At 42.4% G+C, this 23247-nt stretch overlaps 1 protein-coding gene across 2 annotated transcripts in view; it reads right to left on the reverse strand.

Moving 5' to 3' along the window:
• ITGA6 (integrin subunit alpha 6) overlaps positions 1 to 1481 on the reverse strand; it is a 65346-nt gene extending 63865 nt beyond the window's left edge. For both annotated transcript variants that reach the window (XM_033112659.1, XM_033112660.1), the window contains exon 1: positions 1076 to 1481. In XM_033112659.1, the coding sequence (XP_032968550.1) occupies positions 1076 to 1257 (182 nt within the window). In that variant the 5' untranslated portion in view covers positions 1258 to 1481. The remainder of the gene's footprint in view (positions 1 to 1075) is intronic.
• Positions 1482 to 23247: the final 21766 nt, after the last annotated feature.

Consider the following 23247-nt stretch of genomic DNA (forward strand, 5'->3'; position numbering starts at 1 on the left):
ACTGTGGCTGCACTTTGCTTTCTCTGCTCAGTTGGTCCTGGAAGGACCTTGGTTCAACCAAAGGCCTGGGGGGAGGGCGGCCTTTTGTGAGTTTATTTTTCAGTAGCACAGATCAAGAATGCAGCCCCACTGCGATTAAGGAGACTAAGCTCCCAAATACCCTCTCCTGCCTAAATAGTTTGATCATGTGAGAACCAAACACTGTCTAAGAAAGAAAAGAAGCTAAGAGTGCAGGTTTCCACTTTCTCCTGGGAGGAGCCGCGCTATGCTATGGTGGGCTGGGGGTGGGTGGGGGAGGCGGGGCAGGGGTTGTCACTTGCAAACCTTGTTTGCAAAGCCCCAGCCCAGGTCGATCCGACCTGTTGCTTTCACCCCTTGGCTGGGCCTGCCCAACGCAGCGACCCAGAGGGCCTCGGGTGCTTTGGGGCCTGGGCTGGGGTCCCGGCACACCACTCAGAGGCTCTTGTTTTCTCTGTTGATCCCGTCCTGCGAGCAGGTGGTTGGTTAGTACCATCTTTTTTTTTTTTTTTTAAGGAGGGGTGTGAAAGTCTCCTACAGGAGCGCCCTCCCTGCAGGGAAAGCCACGCAGGACACAATTTAAAGTGACTTTCCAACTTCTGCGGGGCGCGCGAGTCTAGCGGGACGTGGTGTTCCGTGAGTTTGGAAAAGGCCTGGATCTTCCTGGAACAACGCTCCCAGTAACCGCACCGCAGCGATACAGCGACCCTACACCCCACGTCACCCCCCGCCCCATATACACACGTGAAGCTGCCACCTGCCGGGTTCCCAGCAAACGCCGGGAGGAAGGACCACCGGAAAGAACTTAGTTTAAAAGAAAAAAAAGTCAACTCCCAGGGCGGAGGACAGCTCCACTTGGCACCCCGGCCGCGGTCCGCAGGGGTCGGCCCTCGGATTCTCCTCCAGCCCGGGCTGAATCGGGGGAGGCGCCAGAAGGGGCCGGGGCCGAGCGCGCGGACCGGCGGAGTCCCGGGCGGGGCAGCCGAGGGGCAGGGCCGGCGGCGGGAACGAGAAGGGCCGGCGCCCGGGTGGGGGTGGGAAGAGTCGGGGAACTCACAGCCGCTTGTCCTCGGGCTGCAGCTGCCAGTGCATGGCCAGCGAGAAGCCGAAGAGGCTCCCGGAGTCCCCAGTTTTCCGGATCACATTGTCCTCGCGGGTGTCCAAGTTGAAGGCGGCGCCGAGCCGCGGTAGGAGCCCGGCGGACAGGTAGAGCAGCCACAGCTGCCCCGCGGCCGCCATGGGAGGGCCGGTGCACCGGGAGGGGGGCCGGGAGCTGCGAGCTGCGGCGGCCGCCCTGCTCTCGGGGCCGGGTTCGAGGCTGCCGCGCCGCTGCTACCGCGGCCACCTTCGGCTCCTCTCGCCAATGCGTCGGGCCCCACCCCCGGGACGAGTCGAGCTCTCCGCCCAGCCGCTCCCCCGCGCAGGCAGCTCCGGACCGCTGAATGAGCCCGTTGTTCTCTGGAGACTCGCAGGCGTTTTATCAAGTGACGAGACGCCGGCCCCGCCCCTCCCCACCCCTCTGGCCCCTCCTCGCGCGCCCTCCGCCCGGCCTGCCGCGGGCACCTTCCTCGCCGGCCTGGCTGCGGTGCGTCGGAGCGCTGCCCTCCCTGGCCCGCCCCTAACCGCTCCCGCCGGCCCTAACCTGGCCGGGAAGCTGCGGTGCGAGAGGTGTTCAGATGAGCTCGGAGCCCAGCAGCTCCATCCCAGGGGTCCTCCTGGAAAGAAGCACTTGAATTGTGGTTGCCATTCGGCGTAGAGCCAGAAAGGCGTTTACTATCTGTTAGTATAAAGGAAAGGGCTGGTGATGCGCCGATTCTGATCGCCTTAAGCAGCATGTTCTCGCAGCCCGAGGCCCACGTGCAAAGGCGGACTTCATTCATTCATTCCACAAGTGTTTATGGAGCGCTTACTGCATGCCAGATACTTGGGGAATGGAGCGGCATAGATTGGCTCTCAAATACCTAACCGTGAAAAACGATAATAGAACAAACTTTGGTAGTGCTGTACAATTTACAGCTCACACTATTATCTCATGTACTCCTAACAATTCTGTGAGGTAGGTATTTGCTTTTTGCATAAGAGAAAACTAAAGCTCACCCTTGACCCAGAGCACCCAGGAATCTGTGCCCAGGTGAAAATGAAAGTTTGTGAGAGAAGTCATATTAGTGCCAGCAATTTAAAACTTGGTGTCCAAGTGTTCTGAGGCTGAGAACCCCTTCAACAGTAAAGGATGGGTTGTTTAAAGTGTTACCCACAAGCTCAGGAGCCCTTCTTTCCTGCCCCCAAAATCCCAGGAGTAGTTGGAAGAACTTCCCCGCCAAGAGGCAGTTCTAAGCTCTGTGTGGGTTGCCTAAAGGCTCCTGCCTCCAGAACTTGGGGTGAGGCCTCCACTGAGGTGTTGATCTCTAGGGAAATTTTATTCTGCAGTGGTTCTTAACCAGGGGAGAGAAAGTTCAAAGTTACTGTGAATTTGAATGACAAAAAAAAATTTTACACTAACCTCTAACTGACATTTAGCATTTCCTTTCATTATGAGTGTAAGCAACACACCACAGTGGCAATAGAGTAAGTATCTATGACTTCGTCTCCGGTAGAACCTACAGGTTTTTACATCACATCACAGTTGTTGCAAAATATCTTAAATTATAGCAGTTATTAGACCCTCAGCTAGATCTTATGTAATATGTTAATTAAAAAGTATATGTATTGCTATAGTACAATTTTTTAAACATTGTATTAATTGTATCAATATAATTGGTTTCCTTTATAATCCCATGGATGTTATTGTATGCATTTAAACCTAGTTCTGTAAAGGGGTCCATCGTCTTCAGCAGCCTGCCAAAGGGGTCCCATGGCATAAAAAAGGTTAAGAAGTGCTAGGCTGAAAGCTTCCGGAATGCCTTGGGGAGCCTGCCATGAACTCTGACATCCCTGCATTAGAAATAGAAGTAGAGTGCAGTCCCATGGAAGAGCTGCAGCTCTGTGTGTGCACATGGGGGTGAGGGTAGGGTGCCCCTTCACCTCAACTGTCCTTTGTACCAAGGGAGCAGCCAGTCCCACACAGAAAAGCCAACTGAACATCATCAAGGATCCATAGGTGATAACAGCTGCCAGATTGAGCCCCTCTGCACATAGGGGTACCTTCTCTGCCAATCAATAACTCCAGTCAAATATAATCAAAAGTGGGGTGCAGCAGGTTCAAATTCAGTAGGCAATCTTGGAGCTCACACTGTTTTAACAAATCAGATCACACTGTTTTAACCTTGATACGGTTGAAAAATTGTTGGAGACTATAACTTAATAAACTAGGAGATACCTGCAATATGATTTTCATGCAAATTGGTTACAAGTTAGCCTTTCCTCTTAATGTTAAACACATACTGTTTGAGAGAGAGAGGTCCAAGCTATTATAGTTAGAGCACAATGAACCTCACTGCAGGCTGATACTCAGCAGGTGCCGTTGATATAGCTGCAGTGATTCTGAGCTGGTTGACAAAAGCTCTGCCTTCAGCTCCCCAAGTTCAACTACCCCAAACCCTACCCCCACCCTGCTCTGGCCACTTTCCTAGGACACACCAACTTTCCCACAATCCAACCTAAATGTTTAGGCCCTTAAGCCCTGGTGCTGCAAGGGCTTCTTCTGATTGGGTATGCGCACGTCATACCAGATGTTAACTATACTGAATAGCACCCCTTGCTTCCAGCAGTAATTCATCACCTTCTTCCCAAGATATGTTGAGTAGATGATGTTTGAATAACCAGAGTTACCTACTTAATCCCAAATATGGATCGTGCTGAAAGTTTTAAATAACGTTACATTTAAATACAGCAATTAAGTATATGGTGCTACTGAACTGAATGCAGCCGTGTAGAAGAAAGAAGGGATAAAGAAAAACAAGGAAGAGAGACTTGTTCGGGAGTATGTCAAGGGCCTATCACGAATGAAAAACTGACCAACTACACTTCTACCTTCCACCTATCTCCTGCTTAGGTTGCCAAATATAGTTGAAGTTGAGTCAGACTGAAGGACTCTTAACAATAATCTCTGAAGATTGCGAGCTCTTCCTGACTGATTAACTGTAATAATCAAGTTTTGTGAATCAGTGGTTATTTCCATGATAAATAGTTAGGTTGACATAAGGGAGAAATGTCTTACAAAAAGGAGATTTAGGAGTCCTTCAGGATCTCTGGAGCCAAAGGAATGAAAGAATGAAGAAACCTAGTAAGTATGAAGTCAAGACCTGGGGAGGAAAAAAAAATCTGGGACAAGATGATACTTGTCTGGAACCAAAGGGAGAGAGCTTGATGATAAAGGTATGCTGACTATATAGGGCATGGCTGTGTGTGTGTGTGTGTGTGTGTGCACGCATGTGCACACGTGTATAAAAAAAGATGCACAAGTTACAAGAATGTCTCTACAAATCTAGTTATGACAAAATCGTGTCATGTTCCCAAAAGGGCCGATTGGAAAACAAAGAAAAAGGAATAGCTAAGAACATGATTATCATATCACAGAAGCAACTTCTACAAACTGAACATTTTAAATAAAAAGGAAGTGAGTTATGAGTAGAGGTACTTACTCAGATGAGAGCTTTTGAATTCTTATATTTTAACAATACAGTAATCAAAAGAAAATTATTCTACCATCTATTCCCATCTTTGCTAGGGGAGTTTTCAAATAATTTTAAACTATTGCTCACCTGTGGAGAAGTCTGAGGCATCTATATCATACCTGATATGTTTTCCATTTCCTGGGACCTACTTTAATCATTTTGCTATCAGGTTCACTGTTATATTGACTTCATCATCACCAACAGCTGAGAATATCATATTTGCTGCTTTTAGATAACACGGAAACTACCTATTGAAAACATGTCTTTATTCTCCAACAGTTGTACATATTCCTGAGAGCCCTTTCGTGAAAGGCCATACATCAGAATGGTCAGCATACGGTCTGTGGAACTCAAGTCCTTTGCTTCAAATCCTAACTCTGCGCCACACTGGCCAGATGACCTTAAACAAGCCCTTTAATCTCTTTACACTTCAGTTTCCCAGCTAGGGAGTAGGGATAATGGCAGCATCTACTCCCACAGAGTGGCCTTTCCTCAGAATCTGTAAAGTAAATGTGATCAGAAGTTGTGTTAAAACCAGAACTTCCACCTGTGTACAAGCTTTCAAAATTTGGCTTTTATGAGTGATTCATTGACCCACGATATACCTATAGTTCTATCAACTAGCTATATAAACTGTTTCAAATAGGGATTCTACTATTCAATGGCAGTTTTTTTGTTTATTTCAGAAAAAGTTTTCCCATATTGTTTTTTTGTTTGTTTGTTTTTGTCTCTTTATACAAGTGTTTGGGGAATTGCCTTCCACACTGAGCTGTAATGCTTTTGGTTTTGACATTTTGCTTGCTCTAAGTCACAGCACATCTTATAGGACAAACCTGCCTTTGGTTGGGATCGGGAGAATCCAAATTACTTGCTATACTTTATTTTAACACCCACCTCTTTTATTTATTTATCGAGATATAATTGATATATAACAATGTATAAGTTTATACAACATCTAAGGTATACCAAGATCTGACAGAACTAAGTTCATAAACTCATCCTAGAAAAAGTGCTACATACCTCACTGCTGAATATCACTATGGTCATCTTTGAAGTACTCCCCTTGGGAAGCTATGCTCCGATGCCAGTGCCTAGTCCACCCTTCAAAGCAATTTTGGAAATCGTTTTCTGGAATGGCCTTCAGAGCTATCGTCATATTACCCTTGATGTCCTGAATGTCATCAAAATGTCTTCCTTCCAATATTTCCTTTATCTTTGGGTAAAGAAAGAAAGCATTGAGGGCCAGATCAGGTGAGTAGGGAGGGTGTTCCACTACAGTTATTTGTTTACTGGCTAAAAACTCCCTCACAGACAGTGCTGTGTGAGCTGGTGCATTGTCGTGATGCAAGAGCCATGAATTGTTGGCGAAAAGTTCAGGTCATCTAACTTTTCTGTGCAGCCTTTTCAGCACTTCCAAATAGTAAACTTGGTGAACTGTTTGTTCGGTAGGTACAAATTCATAATGAATAATCCCTCTGATATCAAAAAAGTTTAGCAACATCATTGTAACAAGTTACAAACTTAATTGTCATACCTTGTACAATATAATAGTTTGATATATGAATATATAGCAAAAATGATCACAATAAGTTTGCATAGTTACAAGTTTTTTCTTGTGATGAGAACTTTTAAGATTTACTTTCTTAACAATTTTCAAATAAATAGTATAATAGTGTTAACGATTGTCGCCATGCTGTGCATTAAATCCCCAGGCACATTAACAAGACATTTGTATGCAATGTAATAATTTCTGACTGTGCAGATGCCACTATATAGAACAAATAACAAAGAGAAAAAGAATGCTGAAATTTGGACCACCTAATAGCTGAGAATGTTCCCGTAACCATGGATTTGCTGTCCTGGATCACATGATCAAAAGTGAGGGGCACAGTTCTGTGTTATGCAATGTATTTCTGGACATCCCTGGTACAAAAGGAGAAAAATGGGCTCTGATACTCAACACATTTCATTTTCAGAAACCTTTAGCAAGTCAGTGCAACTTCACAAGGCAAAAGCCATTGTCCTAATGTTATATCTGGAGACACTGAAGCAGAAACTTTTCGTAAGAGAGGATGTCAGTTTATCTCTGACCAAACTGAGACTCAGGATTTCCCGACTTCTGACATAACCGTGGCCACACCTTCATTCCCTTCTTCAGCCTTGGCTGACAAGTAGTAGCTCACCACTGACAAGTAGGCAAGTAGACCAAATTTCCTGCCTCCCAAACAAGGAAATGTTGCAGTTCACAAAGTGTGATCTTGATCAAAAGGTGTCCTCTGGCAGGAAAAAACACCGGTAACATTTTAGTTAGGTGGGAGTGTTTGTCCATCAACATGTGCTCCTGATTCTTTCTGCCCACAGAAGGATGGAAAGCACAGAAAGGCTAGCCAGGGGGATTCGTGCCCTACCTAACCCAATCAACTGGGATGAATTTTTTTCAGCCTTAGACCCTACTAGAAAAGAGTCTCCACCCCACTGCTCCAGAAGAAGTTTACTTTCTCCAAGTAGCCAACCCAACCCCTGTTGCTGTTGGTTACAAGAAACGGTTGGGTAAATGCCACATTGGTTGAAAAGGAGGTAAGAGAGTATGGGAGACAGTCAGCTCTTTGATTTTGAAAGGCTATTAGACTTTCCTAATTTACACTCTGTAAGTAACCCAAATACATCTATTTCTCTGAGACTTTCTTTATGCGCTGACTACAGTCAGCTGGTGATGTCTTTAGTGGTTATAAACAGTTTAAATCTGTGTTTTTAAAAATAGTTCAAATGCAGGAAAAATAGTTTGTTATGTATATTTCTAAAATATATTACAACAGTGAAATATATTCAAATGTTAATTAAAAGGATATATATATATCCTTCCAGCCATCAGCCCTTAGGATAAACATTCCAAGGAGAGGAACATTAAGTAGATATCCGATCTCTTTGCCCAGGTTGGGCTGAAGAAGTAGAGTCCCTTCTTCTGAGTTCCTTCTCAGGTACCATCCACACTCTACATACATGTCACTACTACTTCAAGTGAGTGATACTGTGATTTATCTGCTTACATGACTGTCTTCTACTAAACTGTTAGTTCTTTCAAAGTACGGACTATGCTTTATTAATCTTTGCATCCCTCAGACCAATAACTAGACTTGGAACACGGAAGCTTCTAAAAATGTCTGACTGTGGTACCTAAGGGTTTTCCCCAATCACCACCTTTATGCCAGTAGTCTTCTTTGAAGGTGGAGTTTCTTCAAGAAAATGTATCATCCTTGTATTACATGCTTAACATGGAGAATACCCAACAGTGCCCTTAACTCAAAGGGTACATTCTCCCTACGCACAGATTCCTCTAAAGATCAGTAGTTCTTATGGAAATGGAAAACTCCCGCATCGAGTCAGCTAGTTGACAAGGAACAATTTTTCACCTCAAGGTCTTTGATGCTATAATCCTGCCAACAACTCAAAGACAGCTAGGAAAAAGTGTAAGTGTACTGTATAATCTGGAGCAGAAATTCTTAGCACAGGATTTTGGGGAGGTTGGAGGGAGAGTGGAAAACAATAGGATGGATTGGAGAGGGGGCCATGATGACTGCAAATCCAGAAGTTCTTTTGAACAAAGAAAACAGTAGCATCCTGGGAGGACTAGATTCCCTAAATTGGAAAATAGTTTTGTCTACTGTCGCTGCATGTTCGCAATGCTACCACTTTCAGTGTGTCTCATCGTTTAGTCACCAAATAAAAGAAAACATGGTGACACCAAGTAGGAAGTGTTCAGGTGATAGACTTCCCTTATATACCCCCTCTCCACTGCTCAATCCACCCAACAGTACGTAACTGAGTCAGTCTCTGCACTCTGTCCTGACCCCATTCCAACTGCACGTGCCTCCATGGGAGGGAGCCCAATGCCAGCTAGGCCTTCTCAGGAAAATATTTCTGGGAGAAGACATGCATTAAGTATCATAGCAAACATGGCTGAGGCTTATGAGCAATACTACAGATGTGACTTTTTATTGCAATGAAAAGTAAAAGATTGAAGGAAATAGGCTTCTGTTTGCACCTGCAAGGATGACATGGTGTGGTTCAAACCCACAACTATAGTTTACCTAGAATTCTGCAAACATGAGTGGTATGTGAAGGAGTATGGCTATTGTAATAAGACAACAGACCAATGTCTGAGTCTCAGAATTTAGTACTTACAGACTATATTGTTCTATATACACATCAGTTTCCTCTGTGATTTATTCATGTTGATAGCAAAATTGTCAGCCAAGAGTTATCCATTTGAAAACTGTGTAATTATTCTCAATTATGTATTCTAGTTCACGGATCTCCCAATTGTTATTAAATATTATTAAGCACTCAGTGCACAGATAAGGGTTTCATGGGAGTCTTCTTCTTCCTTCCTCCCCCCCCCCCCATTATTGGGTAAGGCATTTGAGAACTGACTTACAATACTGATCTTTCTCGATGGTCACAAGAAGTGTCTAAGGCAAACTTGAGATGGGCACAGATTTTTTGACATTCCTTTCATTGGCAGGTGGGGTCTGCTTCCCTTACCCTTGAATCTGAACTGGCCTTAGTGCCTTTCTTGACCAATGAAAATTAGCAGATGTGACGTTTTGGGACTTTCCAGACTAACGAATAAGAAGCCTTATAGCTTATTCCTGGGACTCTTGGAACACTCACTCTTGGACCCTAAACCACCAGTATGAACTCCAACTGCCATGCTGGAGCAACCATGAGACCACATGGAGAGGGTGAGGTCCGGCTAAGCCCAGCCTTCTGGCCCTCCATGCCAAAGTGCTAGGTATGGGGCGAAAGCTCTCTCAGATCCTACAAACCTACCCAGCCACAAGCTGAATACCAGCAAGTAATCCCTGCTAACACTACATGGAGCAAAAGACTCACCCCGCCAAGCCCTGCCTGAATTCCAGATCCACAGAATTGTGAGTTATTAAAAAAGTGGTTGTTGTTTCAGCCACTAGGTTTCAGGGTAGTTGGTGATGAAGCGACAGACAACCACACGAGATGTGACATAAAGTTCTCGTGTGGGACTCCTCTGATGGTGGGCATCAAGTCCTATACAGCTGGCCCCTCCTCTGCCATCTTTCCCCGTGGGAGCAAGTCTACCATGCGAGGCCGTGGTTGGCAAAGCTGTGAAGTCATGCTCTTGCAGAAATGAGATGAGTTATACTTGCTTAAAGGTGACTAGAGTTTTGTGGATGATGATTTCATGGCTCCATGACTAATTCCCAATCACTCAGTAATGGGTCTAAAGCATGTGCAAAATAAGGTAGGCTTTATATACTTTCTCCCAGCCTCTAGCATAGGGGATAGGGGAGAACAAAAAGCAGCTCTGTCTGGCATTGTGTGCTGGGTGATAGCTTCCACTGATCCACACGGTGCTCCCTGACCCACTTCCTCTTTAAGAGTCTTTTATAGTCCCCAGCTGCCATTAGCATTACCCATATCCATTATCACAACGAATTTTAAAATGGCCCTGTAGAGTTTCTGGTAAGCAGGAGGACAAATCTCAAAGCGTCATTCCAACACTAAACACTTAAAGGTCCCCCACCAAAGTCTCTCAGCCTCCCTCTTCATTAAAGGCTTTCGGTTGTTTTTTCCGTTTTGTTTTTTTTTTTCCACTCCAGCTCTAGTTTCATTCTGTAAAAAGGTTCACTGACTTATATGCCATGAGCAGACAAGCTTATCGAATGAACTGTAAATCTAATCAGGCTGGCACAGGGGATGCATGCGAGCCACGTAAACAATAGCTGGAGTTGTGTTCAGCTTCAGTGACTCTAACGGATTCCCAGTTCGGTTCATTTGTGCAGAACAGTTGGAGATAAAAAGCCAAGCCCATTCATTTCAGAGAGCAGTTCTAACAGAGGAATGAGCTGTGGATCCCCAGGTGGTTTTCAATCCAAGCTCTAACGACAGGAATTTATTTATAGCATAAGGTGTGTCTTTGAGATACTCCATTTCCTTAATATTCTGTATTTCTAAGGAGATCCTGGCAATTCTTGTTGAAATTGGAATCCTGTGGAGAAATGAGTAGAGAACGTCTCCAAGTTCCTCTGGACCCTCACAATAGTGATCAAAGTGTGGTCCTGAATCCCCACACACGAGGGTTTTGTTTTTTTTTAACATAGTCATGCCCCAGGTTACCTCTGGGGAAAATTAAACGAATTAGTTTCAGCAACTAATTCAGTTCTATTTCTCATTTATATATTTTTACAGCAACACATCCATTTTTTAATGTGAATTACACTCTCCAGATTGTAAAGTTTATGTAGTTACAGTACTGAAGTCATACCAGTTTTCAATCTCCTAAATTGCATATGCTCAGTTTCCAGATGGAAAAATGAATATTCACCACAGCTCCACTAGGAATGCCAATTTCCCATCACTCCCTAACATTGGGCAATGCAGTTATAATACTGTGTTCATTTAAGACATTTTCTGGTCCTCCAAACCTTATATTTATATACTAGCTGAAAGTGCAAGTGGAAATGAATGGGGATGATGATATTTGCCTTATTCCAATTTTTCTATGAGAAAGAGAAAAGCACTTACACGTATGCTTGAAATAAGCCGATGTGAAAACACTTCTCACCAATCAAAATGTTTATCACTAAGTTAGGAGAGGCTGCCTGTGTAGAGGCAGTGAAGATGATATGTATACTTAGCAAGACGAACGTATTTCATGGGACAGAACCTTGGAGCAGAACTTTTGCAGCTTAGTTCAAGACAACCACTAGAAACACCACATTTCTTTGTCTATTAGGCTTTTCACAGTTCATACCTTGGATTCAAGGTGCCTCTTGCGTCAATTTCAGTATAGACTCGCACACCAATATACTCACAGCTTCAAGTCACTATACCCAGAGGCAATAACGGGGAAAAGGCAAAGAACAACATCCCTACCACATTCAAAGAATTAGCTTTATAAAATAGCTCTGATTAAATTAAGGAAACATTAATTGGAATAAAGTAGATCTCTAATATTCTGGGGGGAAAAATCCTGCAATTGCTCTCAATTTGATCCCAGACACTTAAAAATATTTATAACAGGAAATTCATGAAATAATATATATGAAGATGACAAAAAATTACCAATGAGATACTGCAAATGTGAGGCCCACCTATGAGTGCCATGGGAAGCCATACGTCAGATAAGAAGGAAAACACAGAGTATAGAAGAAAAAGAAAACATGGAAATATGCCAGAGGAAGTGGTCAAGTTAGAACTCATCATTCAAATGCTGTCCAAAGGTCACTCTGAGCCCTCTTATTTTGTACAATATTGTATGGACCAGGGCCGTCAACATCGAATCACATCCTGGTTTAGAAGAGACCCAAGCTGAGCATGGCAAATAGTGGCCAAGAGTTTAGGCACTTCATGTGCAGTCTCCCTTCCCCACGCTCTACAAGACCCTGAGAACTGCTCAAACACCAGATGGAGTCAGGCCAAGCTAAGTCATCAGCTCACTTTGGGAACACACCCAAGAGTAGTCCTGCCAGAGTGGGAATACCTTGGCCAGAAGGATATCAGTTATGATGCCACCTGCACTACCCATGCCCCTGGCCTAAGGTGTAATTTGAAGGAAAATGGGTGACATGGTCCTTATTTCTAAGGTACTGTGCTAATGAAGAGAGACTTGAAGGCAACCTTGTCTCCATATCAGAGCATGGAGGACTAAATCCTAATCCCAAATTCGTACTAATTTCATGAGAAACCTTGAGCACACCACTTCTCGGTTATCCCATTTCTATCCCTATAAAGAAGGTTAAGCTAACTCTTCTCTGACTGATAAAGCCTGTTACATACCGTGTTTTCCCGAAAATAAGACCTAGCCAGACAATCAGCTCTAATGCGTCTTTTGGAGCAAAAATTTTACTATACATTTTGGAGTAAAATTTTTATTTTACTATAGGACTGGATCTTATATACTATACTATAATATAATATAATATAGAGTCTTATTTTACTATAATGTAAGACCAGGTCTTATATAATACCGGGTCTTATATAATATAATATAATGTAATATAATATAATATAATACCGGGTATTATATTAATTTTTGCTCTAAAAGACACATTACAATTGATTGTCCGGCTAGGTCTTATTTTCGGGGAAACTTGGTATGACATACAACATAGACATATCTGAGTGAATTGCTGTGTTTAATTAAAGGTGGGCTTTCAAAAAAGGAATGAGAGAGGAACTGTATGTTACTTTCTACGCAAAATTCTTGATTTATGGACCACTTTAGAGGTCATAAAATTTTTGTGCTAACAGAACTTCGAGATCATGTAGAACTCAGTCTTCTCATATGTAGAGTTAAAGAAACTGAGGCCCATAAAGGATTAGGGGCAGAATCAGGATCGATACGAGTCTCCCTCCTCTCACCAAGTATTTTCCCCAACAGACCAGATCAGCATGGAGGGAGAGTGTTCTTTTTCTCAACAATCATCCAACATACTAGAATTCACAGGGCTCTGTAGGAGAACACAACCATGGAAGTTCCATTTGCCCAGAAATCCTGAAGCTGTAGAGCAAACACTTGGCTGAGGCTGAGGCGATTCCACGACTGTGTCCGGGCATCACATTCCACTGAGGCTGGATCCTGCGTACCAGGGGGATCCAGCACAGTGGATCACCTGTCCAGGGCACAGTGGTCACCTGTCCCTGCCACCCAGGTTCCACACGAGGGCTTGCAATCTTCCTGGTTTCATACTGCTTCTAATCCAGGGGTGTGGATGAAAAGAAACCAAGAGAATGTATACCTCCTGTCCCTAGAGACTGCGTCAGTGTATCTCCATGAGCTCCTCCGAAAGCCAATCGATTCAAATCAGTTTATCCTAATGACTTGACTCATACTTGCTCCTGACATGAGTGTGAAGCTGGTTTCATTTTTTCTTAAGTAAATGAAATTATCTAAATAAAAGCAATGTTTTTAAAAAATTAAAATATGAGTCACTTGCTCACTATGGAACAAAGAAACTTAGACAATAGAAGTATATAAAACAGAAAGTGACATTTTCCCGTCCAATCCCACTCCCCTGAGATAATCACTGTTAACAGTTGGTTTACATCCTCCCTTTTATGCATGTAGGAACATGTTTATAAACATTTGACTTTTGAACCTTGACTAATGTTACGAAGCCCTTGTTAAAGATCACAGGTCAAACTCCCTCTTAATCCTAAAGTAAGCCCTTCTTTGGGGATCCTAAAAGCAAAATAAGTATGGAAGAGGCCAACACGGCTTGTTGTGACTAGTTTTGACAGGTTACCTCAAACGTGCAAATAAATCTAATCTGGCAATTTACAAATAGGACTCTAGCTCTTACTGGAGTTAATAATAAGAACTATGGAACGGAAATTATTTTCCAGTGCTATTCTGCTGAGTTGCAGAAACGTTTTAAGCATAGGAAAGCTCTATTTAATACCAAATGGTATCTAATTAGGAAGCTACTTGGCACAATCTCTGTAGTGTTCTATGTTCTCTGGTGATTTCTTTCAATTACAAGAGTAACGATTGCTGGGGTGTTGCTGCCCTGATGTTTGGGGAGGTGGTTATAACTTGGTCTGCTTTGAGGGACTATTCTCTCTAGCTTCGAGGACTACGACTTAGGGAAGTGCACACCCACATACCTGAGGGTTGTGCCTGCGCTTGCCACGGTTGAGGCAACGTCACCTCAGGGGGTTTTTATCTGAAGGGTTCCCAAGCTGCTGCGTACCTGGCAGCTGCTCAAGACAAAGGGACACCTGAACTTGGGGAAAAATAGTAGCTACCCATGGAAACCATTTACCCCGTGTGGGCCTATAATTAGAAGCAGATAACACCTCGCAAGCTGACTGCTGGCTCTCATGGCCTCAGACATTAGCTTTCACGTAGTCCCTTGGAGCTGAATAGGACCCATGGAGGTGAGGTACAGGGAGTGTGTATTTAGCACAAGTGCTTGATGAGGCTCTGTGCATTGTGGTCTGAAATACCGAGTCCTGTTTAGCCAGAAGAACAAAAAAGGTAAAGCCTAAATGATTGTCAAAGCAAACCAAAGGATGAGCAATTCGTGTGATTACCTCTCACTTTTCCTCTCAACAAGGCATAACTTTGACCTCTACTCTAAACTTCACCGCAACTTTCTCTGTGCCCCTGGAGTGCTGTTCGCTGCTTCAATTTCTTCATCTGCAGGATAGTGCCTATCTCCAAAGGAGGATCAGTTGGTTCATGCCTGAGATGGGTGTGAAAATATAGATCAATGGTCACAAACTCTCATTTACAGCAATCGGAAAAGATTGCCCAATTTCTTCTGTTATCCTGGGCTTAAAAAATCAATTATAACTTGAAATAAATAGGGCAATGTTTCTCAAAGTGAGATTCACAAGTTCTGAAAGAATTTTTTAATCTGTGGTTTTCTTTTGGATTAAGAGCTAAGACATATAACAGTGTTCTGGACCATTGGATGACAACCTTGTAACCAAACGCTATCTTAAGTTCAGCATCTGCATTATGTGTTTCCAAGAGACCGGTGGTAAATGTTCAATGTTGTTATACAACACTGTACACGCATTGTATATAAGGCAATGTACTGAATTTATTGGACAACCAATATAATGAATCAATAGATAAAAACCCAGCTGTAAAAACTAACAATAACAGCAGTGAAGCCTCAAATAATGGTCTATCATATTCAAGATCGAAAGAATCAAGTCAACTATTGAAATAGAAACAACTAAACACGTCTCCCTATTACTAAACCCGACATCAGCAATTTAGTTTCCATAAATGTCATCTGTTGCTCATTTGAATTCTACTGATTTTATAATTATGGATGTTTGATAAATATATTTTGGTATTACACTTGTTTAAAAGTCATAAACCTAAGAACTACATACCTAGTTTTGTGTGTGTGTATGAGATGTGATCAAACAATACAGTGAAGGTTTAAATTCAAAAAAATTTATTACAGTAAAAGACACATTGCCATTAATCCCCCTCAAAATAGTCCCCCTCACTTCAAACACACTTATCCTATCATTCTTGCCACTTTCTGCAGCAGTTCTGGAAGTCCTCTTTCTTGAGTGTCTTTAATTGTGCTTTTGTGGCTGCCTCGATGTCCTGAATTGATTTATCAAAACATTTATCTTTCATGGTCATTTTGACTTGGGGAAGAGCCAGAAGTCGCACAGTGCCAGATCCAGTGAATAAGGTGGATGAGGTCACACTGCAATGTTTTTATTTAACAGAAATTGCCGTATACCAGAAGCGGTGTGTGACATGGAGTGTTGTCATGATGGAGGATGAAGTAAAGACACTCACGAAAGAGGACTTCCAGAACTGCTTCAGAAAGTGGCAAGAATGATGGGATAAGTGTGTTCAAAGCTAGAGGGAGTATTTTGAGGGGGATTAATGGCAATGTGTCTTTTACTGTAATACATTTTTTTTTAAACATTCACCATAGTTTCTGATCACACCTCTTATATTCAAGTAATGCTACTTTTAACATAATAAATTGAGTCATCACTTGGGCTAATAAGAATTTTTTTCCATGAAAACTAGTCTACAAATTAATTTAATTTGAAAAATACTCAACTAAGGCATTAGCTGGGGTTTGGTTTATTAAATAGAAAATTACATTCTAATGTTAGCTATTACAAAGGAATTTTGTCAGTAACTTTCAAGCAGAGATTTAAAGTTGGTGGATCTTCCTAATATTATTCAAAATTTTCTTTTTCAATGCACATTTATTTACATATTCACTTATTCATTCATCAACCATTGAGTACCTACTATTTCCAAGCACTATGCAGGAATTAAAATAAGAAATATAATAATATTTTTACCTTCAAGGTTCATAGCATAGTTGATAAACTGAAGAAATGCCCAGTAGAAATCTATTTGCCTGAGAGGTGAGAAGCCTCTTTGTGGAGAAAAACCCCAGCTATGTGTTCACCTCTGAGCATGTCTGCCCAGTTGGTGGGGTGACCAAATATGTTCTTTATCCCTGTCCTGTGATATCTATTCCTGTGATAGTACTATACTATTTTAATCAAAAAACTTTATGATACACTTTTAAACCTGATCAAGTCCTACATCATTATTCTACTTTTTCAGAATTTTCCTTGGTATGCTTACATGTTTTGTTTTGTTTTTTCAGATGAACATTAGAACATTTTTCTCAAGTTTTTCCTGAAGTCCCATTAGCATTTTTATTATAGGAATGCGGTAAATATCAGAGCTTAATTTGAGGGATTGACTTATCAATAACATGTGTCTTTACTAGTAGAAATATACTCATAGAACATGTTTCTTCATGAATTCAAATCCTCTTTTACATATCTAAAAAAGGAAATTGGTTTATTTCTATATATCTAGATCTAGCATATTTCTAATCCTATGCATTCGATGTTCTGTTCTGTGAATGGGATCTGTATTTTTAGTGTGTTTTCCAGGTATTGCTTGCTCATAGGGACAGTATTGATCTATATAATTATTTTGTAACTGATCCCCTAAATGCTTACTAGCTCTGGTAATTGAATACTTTCAAGTCTTTTCACTTTAATGCCCGAATGGCAGATGCCATTTTAACTGATGTTATTAACTCAAAATTTCTTCAAATCTGTTATTTTGCCAATATTTGCATTTGATTCCTAAATGTGGTATTTATTGTAACATAAATACATGTGGTGATATAATTTTATTAATAAAATTTATTCTCTAGGATGATGTGTAATGCGTATTTCCCAGTATGTTCATTCCAATCATAGTTAGTTTTCCAATTGCTTCTTTGGGTTTAGACAGCCTTTAATCGACCGTCTTTTAATTTTTAAATAAGGATTGTTTTATCTCCTTTTAAATATGTATCTCTCATAAAATATTTTGTTACAAACCAGCAATGTAACAGGTTTTTAACCTTTACACTATACTTTATTTAGTCAGGTGCCTTACATTAATTTTTAATTTAGTGATAATATTGAATAATAACACACTGTTTCATATTTCCAAACAGTGACAGGTCAGAAGCAAAAATCTGGTTGCTCATCGGCTGTGCTTGTGCCATGTCAAACTCCGGTTTTCTGAGCAGCAGAGTTTTGGCATTTTTGTTCTGCTTGCTCATTGCTTTGGCCCAAGGATATGAGTTGGATGAGTGCCCTTCTTTTTTATTCAGAGATGCCATAGATTAATTTTAAAGACTTCCTTTCATCTGCATAACAGAATGGGTTCAGATAGCCTTTTAAGCTATTATCTGTACTTTGGAACTTTGTGCTGGAAAGTCAAAGCAATCATACAAAAGGGGTCTGTTAGAAACACTGAACAATGAGAGTTTGACATTTTTCTCCTTCTGCCTCCAGAAAAGAACCAAAGCAACTATTTTATTGCATTTATGTATTTCATAAAAGAATGTGGGGTTATATTTATATGCCAGCAAGCTTCATGGAAATGACAAAACCGTGCAGCTTGTTTAAGAGGACAGTCTCATTAATACCTCATTCCCATTGAGTTAGTTGAAGGAAAGTGGCAGCAAATTGTTCCGTGTGTTTTTCTACTCGGCACTCAAATTGTGTACTTGTTTAAATGGAAGAAAAAGAAGGAACAATGATTAATCTAGGATGAAATTCAGCCTTATTTTGCAGGAGGAGGGCGGTGAGGAAGGAAGGGGGAGAATAATAAATAGTATGCGACACATTCAGAATTTTGGCTGACATGAGCCTATGCATGCAAATATTTTAATTAGAAATGAAACACAAAAAATTTCTTTTTGCCCTTCCACCTAAGTGCTTCTTGGTTACATTATTTTCATTATTTTTTTTTCCTGTTTCCTCTCTTGACTTCACTGATTTTATGGGAGCCTCCATGTGCGCACATTCTTTGAATATAAATTGCTTTAATTAAGAGCCACCTGAGCCAGAGAGCTCACCCTGGCTCAGGAAATTCAGCTCTCAGCTTAACAAGGTAAAGACTTGGCACACAGGTTTTCGTGTCCTGGTTGCCCTTCCAAAGGAGATGTGACTTTCCAGGACAATGTCTTCTTTGAACCCAAGATGAAAACACAGTAGAGCTCTTTTTGGAACAAAGAAATATAGATAGGAAACAAAGACATTGTTTTATGAAAGCCTCACCGTCTACTCTGACGTAAGCTGGCTAGGAAAGAGTCTCCTTCCAAGAGGAAAGTGAATCGAGTCTGTTTTCTCCATACTTAATCCTGATAAAATTGGTCGGTATTCAAAAAAAGTAGAGGCAACAGTTCCCATTTTCTCTTCCTGGGAGTTTTGTCCCAACATTTATCCTGCACAGGTTGTGAGCCCCCTGCCATTCAGTGGGTATGAATCACTGATTGGGTAACCAGAGCCGGGTCTGAACTCCTTCATTAGGGTTGCTTCTGACACATGATTAACCATATTTATTTAAGTGGATTCTGCCTCATTCTGGAACGAGGAGGAGCTTTTGCTATCTGAATCTGGGCTACTCAGAACACAGAAGAGAGCCACACCCTCGTTTTGCAGCCTATCCATATGTCACTTCCACTATATTAGGCACCAAAGGAGATGGGTTAAAGGGACACTTGTCTAGGGTGTTCTGTGTACACCATGTCCTCTGACACACGCGGTGTGCTTGCATTGACCCTCAAGCTCACCACTGCATATAACCAAGAGGCCAACTTTTTCCGTTTGCAGAGCTCAGCCACTGTAGTGCAGGGGATCCTGCCGACTTCGCCAAGTGTCATGCGGGATGTCAGGCGGGGTCTCTGGTCCCACTCCCCACATAAGAACGCAGGACATGGTGAGGCCAAAAAGGAACACCCACGGAGCCACAGGTAGGGGAGTCACACCACTATACTCTCACTGGCGGCTGTGTTGGAGAAACAGGAAACAGGAGCCACAACCCTCACTGCTCCACTTGCAGGCTCAGCCACCATCTGCTTGCTAGCCCCCATTCTCTGCTAGCCTAGCCACAGCAGTTATATTAGTGCCCAATGGCTCACTGGTTACAGCTGACGGCCAACTAGCCACAGCTGATGGCCATTTGATCACAGTCGACGGCCATTTACTACCTGAGCCAGCACCTTTCTATGTGAGGCCGAGAGCCTGGAAACTGCTTTTTGGGGCTCTGTCCCCACAGCCACTGCCCCAAACAATCCCTCTTTACCCATAGACCTAACCCCAGGTTTGCAGTGACAAGGTCCTTGCTGCATCCCATTGCCTCTGAAAGTCTTTCCGGTACCTCCTTTCAGTGTTTCTCTAGCTTCCTTTTCCTTCTGGATTCTCTCTTTGAAACCCAGTTCTTGCTCTCCACCTACCAGTGTGGACCTGATGGCAGCCTTCCAACTACCCTCATTTTTGGACAAAATCTCCAGCCCCACTCACTTCCATTACCCGTCTGAGGTCTTGGAACACTAGCTCTGCAAGGTGCACATCCCAGGACATAAATAAGACTGTGGGACACAGAGAATGCCCAGACTGTGCTCATTGCCTTTCAGGGCTTGTTCTCATCCTAATATCAAGAGTAACAGATGTCTAGTCATGCTACTTATCAGTCTGGTACCTGAGGACACTTAAGGAACATCCAAACTAAGTGTTGACAAAAGTCACATCATTAGTTCATGTTAAACTTGCCAAGCCCTTTAGTAGATAGAAACAAAAGTGTATATAACAATCTGCCACTTTGAAACTTTTAATTAAAGAGACAAAGCTTAAAATATTTTTCTACACTTATTTAGTACCTACTATATATGCCAGGCAGTGGACCAAGCACCAGATAACAGAAATGAATAAAGACATAGTTGGTTACCACAGGGACTTTGCAATGTAATAGGGGAAATGAGACAGAAACAAACAGCAATGGTGCTCTAATAGATATGAACACTAGGAACAGCAGGGACCTGCAGTAGGCCTTAAGAGATGCTGAGTGGAGGTGATGGATCATTCTCCGAACATTTATCAAAGGCCTACTGTGTTCCTGACACTGGGAATCGAGTTAAAAGACAGTCCCTGTTTTCAAGGAGCTCACCATCTTCTAGGAGAGCAAGAGAAACAAACAGATGAATGTGAAACAATGTGACACAGGGCATACTAGGAATATGTAAGGGTTGCAGCGGCACTCGTAGAAGGGGTTCTAACCCGTGGTAGTCAAAATATGTAACTGACCAATCAGAACTGACTCCAGCCAAAACAACTGGCTCCATAAATGGCTCTACCAGCTCATTATGAAAGAACCCTGTCCCTAGCCCAGTCTGGATGGCCAGGGAGCTTCCTAAAGGAAGTGATGCCTGATTAGACTCTTGAAGACCAAGTAGAAATTGGCCAGGCAAGGGCATTTCAGACAAAGATAACAACATATGCACATGCTTGGTGGAGTGAGAACACAGTGCATACCCAGGAGAATAGGCATGCCTTCTCCAAACACCCCCAGTGAGCGCCCAGGCCATGTGCCTCCAAGGGGTTTATCAGAAACAGACCCTGTGAAATGAGGTGGCTTGCTTGTTGAAACCATCTAAAAGCCATCGGAAGTGACATTTGAAAATAGTCAGGACTGGAAACAACACACACACATACACACACACACACACCACTGCTATTACCCAGTTTCTCCGAAAATAAGACCCAGCCGGACAATCAGCTCCAGTGCGTCTTTTGGAGCAAAAATTAACATAAGACTCGGTATTTTATATTATATTATATTACATTATATTTTATATTATATTATATTATACTATACACAGTCTTACATTATAGTAAAATAAGACTGGGTCTTATATTAATTTTTGCTTCGAAACACGCATTAAAGCTGATTGTCCAACTAGGTCTTATTTTGAGGGAAACACGGTAATAACCAGAAACCCAGGATACACCCTGGATGATGAAGACCAGCCCCTGAGCCAAGGATGAAAAGGGAGAGATTGGTAAATAAAGGAAAGCTGACTAACGATACAGGGTAGTTAACAAGAGAACAGGCTGCCTCAGGAAAGGCCTGAAAAAAAAAAAAAAAAACATAAAAAAAGGTAAAGATCAGACCATAAATCTGCTCCAATAATAATTTAATCTGCAACTTAAGTGAAGATAAGTTAGTAAGACTGAATGCAAAAATGAAAATGAAATGGAAAATGGGTAAATCCAACGTAACTCATGTAGTGGGCATCTATTGTTTCTTCCTGCCCAGACCTGTCCCCATGCTTCTGTAATGGAGGCCCCCTTTCCTGTGAGGGTCCCAGGCCCTGCGATTCAGGTGGACCTGACCATCCTGGCCTCTCCTCCACTGCAGGTATAGGAATGGATCCAGTCCCAGGCAGCCCATTTCCTCTGGCCCCAGTTATGGGTTCCAGGTGAGCACGTGATCTAGACTCAGCCAGGCCGTCTTTGCCAGGGCTTTCCTGGTAGAATTCAAGTGAAGGAGCTCTTCCTTACTGGAAGTTGAAAGCAGGTTGCATGTGAGCTTGAGATGCTGGAAACCATCTTCCCCAGTGGTGAGAGATGAGGTCTTGATTACATCCTTTCAATCCCTAGAGACGACATCCATCCCTGGGCTGCTCTGTTACTTGAGCTAATTCCCAATTTTTTTTGCTTGAGCTAATTTCAGTTGGAGTCTGTTGCTTATAACCCAAAGGGTCCCTGAAGAAAGGGAATCTATACTTATTGAGTTCCCACCCTGTGCGGGCATAGTGGTTACTTTATGTTAACTCAGAAGAGATGGAGTGCTGACATTATGTGCCAGCGCCTCGTCTGTTCTGAGACCATCAAGAAAACAATTCAATAGCTAACTAGTCTAACAGCACTGATGATTAAAATACTGTTGACTCAGTTAAAATATAAGGGTGCCAAAGAAGGCATTAATCAAGACGATTGATGTTTTAGTGCAAAAAATCCAGAATAAACAAAATATAAAAATTAAAAATAAAGACGGGATCAGATCCTGTACTTGCATGACTCGTTTTCACTTTCCCACCCTAATTATGGCTTTGCTCCTTAGTGGCTCTGTGCACCTTGAAAGATTTGTCACTTCTTGTCTTTGCTCCTATCCTAAATAGCAAAACAATCCTCAAAATGGGTGTGACTCCCACGGTCATATTTGGGGACACCAGGATAATGTGAAGCCAGAAACTGTACCTAAAAAACTATGCCTCCTCCCTATACAGGGAGGAAAAGAGGGAGGAAGAGAGATGCATACTATAAGTAATCTAAGGTTGGAGGGAGGAGAAAATCTAGAGTGGATGATGGAACCCTATTTTCACTACTGAAATAGGGACAGGGGTTGGCTAGAGGGCAACAGGGCTGTCTGGCCTATGAGAAGCGCTCACTCACCAGGGTTATTAAAAACAACACCAGACCGTCTCAACAATAATGACCTCTAGTTCCTTGGTGGAATTAGCCAAATCCCCTAAGGAGTTTTGAAGACACCCGTGAGTAATGAAATGCACACCACTTCCCCTATTTCTTCTCTCTTCTCTTTCCTTTAATCCAGCCCCTTTTCTAGGAGCCTTTGGAGCTAGTGTCCAGTTGTAGAACTGTCCTCATCAAGCTCCATGCGAAGCACAGGAAATAAGGCAGAAGTAAAAAGTACAACTAATGGGCTACCATCTCAGCATTAGATCACTGAAGAGAGATCAGGACCTGAGATCTAGGCAAT

The sequence above is a fragment of the Rhinolophus ferrumequinum genome, chromosome 8, assembly GCF_004115265.2.
Source record: "Rhinolophus ferrumequinum isolate MPI-CBG mRhiFer1 chromosome 8, mRhiFer1_v1.p, whole genome shotgun sequence".
In the NCBI taxonomy this organism is placed as follows: Eukaryota; Metazoa; Chordata; class Mammalia; order Chiroptera; family Rhinolophidae; genus Rhinolophus; species Rhinolophus ferrumequinum.